Below are 8,009 nucleotides of genomic sequence, written 5' to 3'. Positions count from 1 at the left end.
ATCCAAATTCTCAAGCAGAAGGGTCAAAATTGTCTACATTTAAAGAAAGAGTGCAAGAATGTGGAGGCAGACTATGGGAGGCACAAAGGGAATACGATTCAGAGGAGAACGAAGTACCATTAGGAGCACAAGCTGATGAGGAACCCAATGAGAATGACAAAGAAGAAGATGAGCAAAGTGTAAATGGAGAGATTCATCCCAATGACGACAATACAACTGGTAATTATTTAATAAAGGAAGGATCAAAAAATGGTGAGCACATCAATAATTTTCAGACAGCAGAAGTCACAGAAATTAGTAACTATGAAGGAAGAAGCCCAGAGGTAAATGATCCTGGAGGAACAGAAGATGATCAACTTCAGAAATCACAAGAAGAACCACAAGGACACAACAAAACAGAGAAGGAGAAACAACCAAAACAAAAAATAGAAATAGTAAATATTACTATTACATTGGAGAAAAACCAGTTGCAGCTATTAAAAAGAGGAGAAGAGAAAGCCTTGGTCCCTAAAAAGAATGCATTTGGAGCTACATCAGGAGGGAAGGAAGACAATGAAGAGGGAGAAGAACCTGGTAAAACAAGATACGACATGGATCAAGAATCAACTACCCAACACCTTATGAATGCTGCAAAGAAAGGTGACTTATCACCTACACAAGTGGAAAAGGCAAAATCAGCAGCAAAAGGTAAGAAGAAGCAACAAAAAGATAATATTGCAGCACCAAAAGCTGGGATGCACACAAGGAGAACGCTAACTAAATCAAACAATCAGTGATGAATGCTCTCATTTGGAATATAAGGTCAGTCAACACACATCATGCCTTTGAAAGGTTGACAAAAATGCATAGGCAAAATCACTATAATTTTGTAGGATTAATGGAGCCAAAGCAACAAGCAAAAAAACTGGAAAGGTACAGAAACAAGATAGGACTTGCACATGCAATTTCAAATGTTTCCAACAAGATCTAGGCTTTTATAGATGAGGTATTTGAGGTAACTGTTATGTACAATATGGTGCAACAATTAACACTAAGATTGTTTCATACTGAATCGCATGTGGAGTTTGTCTTAACATTGATATACGCAAAATGTGATGCAATTGAGATGATAGAATTGTGGGATTCATTATATGCAATGGCAAGGGATATGGATGCAGCATGGCTTGTAGGAGGTGATTTCAATGTAATATGGGACGAAGAAGAGAAGTTTGGTGGGTTACTTGTGTCATTGAATGAAATTGATGATTTTCGACACTGCATCAACACTTGCAATCTATTCGACCTTGGATTTAAAGGAAGCATATTTACATGGTGGAATGGGAGAGCAGAGGAAGACTGTATATTCAAAAGACTAGACAGATGTTTGGCCAATGTTGAGTTCCAACAAACATTTCCAGGAATAGAGGTGCAACATTTGTCAAAGACTGGCTCTGATCATAGTCCAATGTATCTGAAGTGTAATATTGAGACTCCACCTATAAAAAAACCTTTTAAGTTCTTGAATTTTTGGGTGGAACATGCGACTTTTAAAGATGTGGTGAAAGAGAATTGGTATGCTGAATTCAGTGCAAATCCTTTTATTCTTTTTAATCACAAGTTAAAAAAGTAAAGAAGGCCCTTTCATTGTGGAGTAAGGCTACATTTGGAGATATTTTCCAAAAGATAGCAAGTATGAAAGAGGTAGTGATGGTTCATGAAGAAGAATTTGAAGCAAATCCTACAGGGATGAACATGGAAAGATTACAAAAGGTTCAGGCAGAATTGATCAAATGTCTGGCACTAGAGGAGAAATATTGGCAACAAAAGGCAGGCATGACTTGGTTCAAGGAAGGGGATAGGAATACTAAGTTCTTCCACGCACAAGTGAGAGGTAGGAGGAAGAGACTTCAACTTACCAGAATTCAAAACAGTGGAGGAACCTGGATTGAAGAAGAACAAGAAATTGCAGAAGAGGCAATCAAATTCTACGAGGAACAGTTCACAGAAGCAGCTACTCCTGCATCATTTGATATCGTAGAGCATGTTCCTAATCTGATTAACACTGAGCAGAATGCAGAATTGATTAAGCAACCAACAAAAGAGGAGGTTAAAATGGCAGTACTTGGACTTAATGGTGATAGTGCTGGGGGGCCAGATGGTATGACAGGAAAATTTTATCATTCTTGTTGGGACTTAATAGGCGATGACCTGTACGACATGGTGAGGGATTTTTTCAATGGTCATGAGCTACCCAAGTGTGTAACACACACAAACCTAGTTCTTCTACCAAAGAAAAAAGAAGTTACCACATTTTCTGATTTAAGACCAATAAGCCTCAGTAAGTTTTCTAATAAGGTTATTTCAAGGGTGGTACATGAAAGGCTAGTGAAATTTCTCCCAAGTCTGATATCGGAGGAACAGGCAGGTTTTGTTAAGGGAAGGAATATAGTATAAAACATCCTTCTAACTCAGGAGATAGTGACTGACATTAGACTTAGAACTAAGGCTAGACCTAATGTCATCCTGAAACTAGATATGACCAAAGCTTATGATAGAATATCTTGACTATTCCTAACCAAGGTTCTGAGAAAAGTTGGGATTCACAGAAAGGTTGATAGGGTTTGTCTTTGAATTAGTTTCAAACAATTGGTATTATATTCTAATAAATGGTCAAGCTCATGGGTTCTTTAAGTCCTCAAGGGGAATAAAACAAGGTGATCCTGTATCTCCAACTTTGTTTATACTGGCAGCAGAAGCATTATCTAGGGGTCTCAATGCACTACATACTAACCTGTATTTTTGTGGATTTGGGATGCCAAAGTGGAGTCCAAAGATCAATCATTTGGCGTATGCAGATGACATGATTATTTTCTCATCCTCAGATGAAACATCTCTGATGCTGATTATGCAAGTGCTGAAGGCATATGAAAATGCATCTGGGCAGCTTGTTAACAAGACCAAATTAGCTGTGTACCTGCATCATTTAACAGTCATGGAAGTGGTCAGCAAGGTGGAAAGGATCACAGGCATTCATAGGAATGATTTCCCTATCATATATTTAGGTTGTCCAATCTTTTATGCAAGGAGAAAGTTGGAATTTTATTAGCCCCTAATTACTAAAGTAATGGACAGACTGCAATCATGGCAGGGCAAGTTATTATCAGTAGGGGGCAAGGCAGTTCTCATATCCCATGTATTGCAAAGCATGCCTATGCATTTACTATCAGCTGTAAACCCTCCAAAGTATGTGATAAATAGGTTGCACAAATTGTGTGCTCAGTTTTTCTGGAGCAGCGCTGTAGGAGGAACTAGTAGGCATTGGGCTTCATGGAATACCTTATGCATGCCAGTTGAGGAAGGAGGAATATGTTTCAGGTCACTGCATGATGTAACAAAGGCATTATTCAGCAAGTTGTGGTGGAATTTCAGAACAAAACCAAGCCTATGGAGCTCTTTCGTATGTCAGAAATACTGTAAAAAATTAAATCCTGTAATTGTTCCGTGGAAAAGGGGGTCTCACATCTGGAGAAAAATGTTGGAATGCAGAGATCTGATTGAACATCAAATCCTTTGGCAAGCAAAAATGGGATCCTCACTATTTTGGTATGAAAACTGGACAGGTCTTGGGGCACTATATTTTTTGTGCCTCAGGACTTTGGCATTGATGAAAATGTACAAAATGTACATGATGTTACCTTAGATGGTGAGTGGGATGTGGACAGGCTTTTTGAAGTGCTTCCTGAAGAGTTAGCAGTACACATTCTGGAGAAAATCAAACCACCTTCAACAATGAGGGTTCTTGATAGGCCTTTTTGGATGCTGGAAACAACAGGATATTTCAGAGTTAAGTCAGCATGGGAGTATACGAGAAGAAGAGACGAACCAAGAAAAGCTTATAGAATGATTTGGGTAAAGGGACTGCCTTTTAAAATAGCATTTTTCATGTGGAAAGTGTGGAAAGCAAATCTACCTTTAGATGATTTCTTGAAAAGGGTAGGTTACTGCATGCCATCTAAATGTTGGTGTTGTGTACAGCCTGACGAGGAATCTCTTCAGCACTTGTTTTTTAGATCAGAAACTGCAAAGACAATTTGGAAGTATTTTCTATCGAAGGCAGGAATAGATGTGGAAGGACTTACATTGCACCAAGCAATCACAAAATGTTGGACTGCAAATGTGTGCTTAAGATTAAAACCAGTAATGCAAGCACTCCCCTCATGCGTAGTCTGGGAACTTTGGAAAAGAAGAAATAGTATGAAGTATGGGGAGGGGGTGACAACTAGCAGGGTGATTTATCAAGTTTCATCAAATCTACAGGCATTAGTGAGAGTGAGAAAGCCTGGGATGGACATGGTACCTCACAAATGGCAAGATCTATTAGCTAGGATGGAAAATTTCACTCCTAAACTTAAGGTTACAAAAGTCATGTGGGAATTTCCAAGTGGAAGATGGCTAAAAGTTAATACGGATGGTGCATCGAGGGGAAATCCAGGCAGGAGCTCAATAGGTTTTTGTATAAGAAATGAAAATGGTGACATAGTCAAGTCAGTAGGGAAAGAGATAGAGGAGATAACAAACACAGTAGCTAAAGCGAAGGCCATGGTAGTGGAAACCGCATCAAAACCAACATATGCAAAGAACAAAACTGCAGAAGCTTTGAAAATCCCACGAACGCCAAATGGTGCAAAAAGGGTGTAATTCTTGGTATCTGACTTTATTAGGCCACAGATGATGATGAAAAAGATCACGAAAATGTGAATGATTGTGGCGATATAATTGAGGCGAGATGAACCTTTTGTACTATAAATTGCAATAAGACAGATGATGAGGCAAACACCAACAGCAATAGGATCTAGCTCGTTGTATCCGTCTGCTAAACCATTCACCTTGATGAGGAATTTGTTGGAGTTGAAGTTTAGTAGAGTTGCAAAATAGGAAGTCCACGTACGAGCTACTGCAGCACCAGCAATCACATATTCAAGAAGTATATTACCAGCAGCAATGAAGGCAACAAAGTCACCTAACTCCACCCTCAAGTAAGCAAATGAACCACCTAAAACATCATTATTGGACTTCGTTACTGATACTTAAAGAAGAAATATTAGGACTTAACTTAGAGATTAACTATTAACACTGCCATGTAAAGAATAGTACATGTTACATAAGAGATAATTGGTAAGTGTAAGGATTAGTTATCTAAACAAGTAAACAGGTTAACATGCACGGATTGCAGAGGTGAATGGAGTATATACCTGATGAGTTTACTGAATCCCGTCTTTTCGACAAGGAGTATGAGTATATATGAAAAAGTCTTTGAAATTTTGACAAATTGAATTTTGGACACATCATTTCAGAAGTATTAACGGATTCAGTTATAAAACCTACTTGTTGAATCCACCAAATATAAATCCTGAATCTGCCTCTGATTGATTTTGTAGCAATTCTTTACACTGATACTGCAAAATAATATGGAAAAATCCATTTACCTGCTACAGGAATCTCGACAGCAAACTCAGTATAGCAAAAAACAGAGAGCAATGCAGAGATCCCAGATACAGCATAGGATAAAACAACAGCAGGGCCAGCTTCTTGATTAGCTTCAAGACCTGTGAGAACAAATATTCCAGCTCCAATAACAGCTCCCATTCCAAACCATATCAAATCCCACCAAGTAAGTGTCTTCTTCATTTCATTCTGGCTCCGTGACTTTGCCTGTAACTCTTCCGCTTCTTCAGAACGTGTTAGGATCCTGTCTATTAGCCTTGTTGGCGTTTGTATCAGCGCATTCGCGTAATTTCCCCAGCTTTTAAATGATTCCTCGGGCAGAAAATCGTCTTTTGTGCATGAACATACTCTTCTCCTTATTCCTACTTCTCCTCCTTCTGACTTTGTCTGTTGATCACCCTCAGTCCCCATTCTTCACTACCTTGCCTGCTAAATTCAAAAAGTTTCAACACAAAAGAGATAAAGAAAAGCCAATGCAGCAATAGAAAAGCGGCACAAGTATACATAGGCGAATTCGGAATTTAGCGTCATTTTATTTAGTTATTTCTTTATTTTGCATATGTACATGCAGAGGCGGACCCAGGATTTGAGCGCGACGGACTAATCACCAGCGATAATATTCTAAAGAAGAAAAAAAAACACCGAACATATATATATATATATATATGAGAAAAAGAGATTTCTTCGCAAAATAAGTGCTATGGGAAGAGAAGGAATAAAATTAATTAAGTTGACTATTGTGTATTAGTATTAAACTATAAATGAAATATAAAAAAAGAGATAAAAGTAAAAAAATAATTTGCTATTAAATATAAATTATATTGTAATCAAAGAACTAAAATATTAATTAAGTTAACTATTATATATTAGTACTAAATTATAATTGAATTAAAAAAAAAAGAGATAAAAGTAAAAGATAAAGCAATTTGTTATTAAATATAAATTATATTGTACTCAAAGAGTAAAAAAAGAAAGGAGGCAAAAAAAGAAGCTAAAGGGCTAAAGGGGGTTTCGAACATACGTCCCCAGCAAAGTTGGAAATTTAAGGCCCCAAAGCAACCACTTCTCCCATCCCCTCTTTGTTTCTGGGGTACACTTAAAACATTTAAGGGGGTCCTATATATATATATATATATATATATATATATAGATATATGTAATATGTATATACAGAGTTTCTGTCGAGACTAACGGGGTCACATGACTCCTCACCTCACCATATAGGTCCGCCTCTATATACATACACTTATATATATACTTCAAGTCGAAAGTAATGAGTTCACTTGAATCCGTCCTAAATAATAATGTTAGCAAATACTTCTTGACGAAAGATTAAACCCGTCACAAATTTCGTCCACATTGATAAATTTCGTAATATAATATTCATAAGTCCGACAGGATGTTGTGACCGATCGACCTCCTACTATATATGTTCTTTTCACCCGAGACATCCTCTGTGAAATTTTTCCGAAGAAGTTTGATTGAAAAAGAAACAGAATAATGGGGTCAAGATTAATTAAGATTAGTTCAGTTGCTAGTAGAATCAGAATAAATGGTCGGAAAATTATATTTTGGAAACTGAAACAAGAAAATAAAATAAAAATGGGTACCTATGAGAAATGGCTGGTTGAGCGCAAGAACCAAGAGAAATTCACAATGTAGTGTAGTACTATCTGCATAAACGTATATAACTAGAAGGTAAGAGTATGTTTCTTAACGATATTTTCTCTGAATTCATCGTCCGGCAAAAGATACTAAAACAGCAAGTAATAGATTCCAAAACAAGTCTTTTTCAAAATCATATATAAGGTTATATATTTAATACTTTTGGTTACTCTATGAAAAAGATCAATTTTCAGCTAAATATTAGGAGTAGTAATATTTGTAACAATATTATTTATGAGTCCTTGATTGTACAATATAATTGCATATATAACTAGAAATAGTTTCATAATCTAAGCAAAATAGGTCCTTTATCATCAACCGATATCAATGATCTTATCCAGAAACGGCCATGTAAAACGAATTTTTGCGACCTTACTATACTAGTGTTTACCCTCAAAATCGGATAACAATTGAATTTATATGCGATTTTAAGGATACGTGATATAACTTGATACAAATCAAGAAAACATATTAATGTTGAAATTACTGATAAGAAGATAAATGCAAACCACACAAATTGAACAGCCTTGACTTTTAAGTTTGATCACCTTCGAGCCAAGAAATACCTCAATTGATATTAGAATAGAATAACAAGATGATAAGAGCTAGAAATAATAGTGTATTGCTTTTTGCTGCGTATTACAATGTGTGTTACAAATGATCAAACCTCCCTTTATATAGTAGGGGAGTCCTACTCTTGATACAATTCTATAAAAGATAACCAATCTCATGATTTGCTAATTAATCGGCCTCCCCTTAATACGTGCCGAGAATTCCGCCGTGATCTCCAACCGACCCCAGATATTTCGGCCTTCCGTTATTTGGCTCGACAAAGTTCTCTCGATCTTGTTTGGTCTTGG

The 8,009-nt window shown here is 36.8% G+C and overlaps 1 protein-coding gene across 1 annotated transcript; it reads left to right on the top strand.

The window, feature by feature from the left end:
* The first annotated feature begins 1,012 nt into the window (after window positions 1-1,012).
* LOC138879653 (uncharacterized) lies at window positions 1,013-1,609 on the top strand. The gene has a single exon (XM_070159271.1). The coding sequence runs from the start codon at window positions 1,013-1,015 to the stop codon at window positions 1,607-1,609; it is 597 nt and encodes a 198-aa protein (XP_070015372.1).
* The last annotated feature ends 6,400 nt before the right edge of the window (window positions 1,610-8,009 follow it).

Source organism: Nicotiana sylvestris, chromosome 10 (genome assembly GCF_000393655.2).
Source record: "Nicotiana sylvestris chromosome 10, ASM39365v2, whole genome shotgun sequence".
Lineage (NCBI taxonomy): Eukaryota > Viridiplantae > Streptophyta > Magnoliopsida > Solanales > Solanaceae > Nicotiana > Nicotiana sylvestris.
The sequence above is the reverse complement of the archived record's forward strand: the minus strand, read 5'-3'. Positions and strand labels throughout refer to the sequence as shown.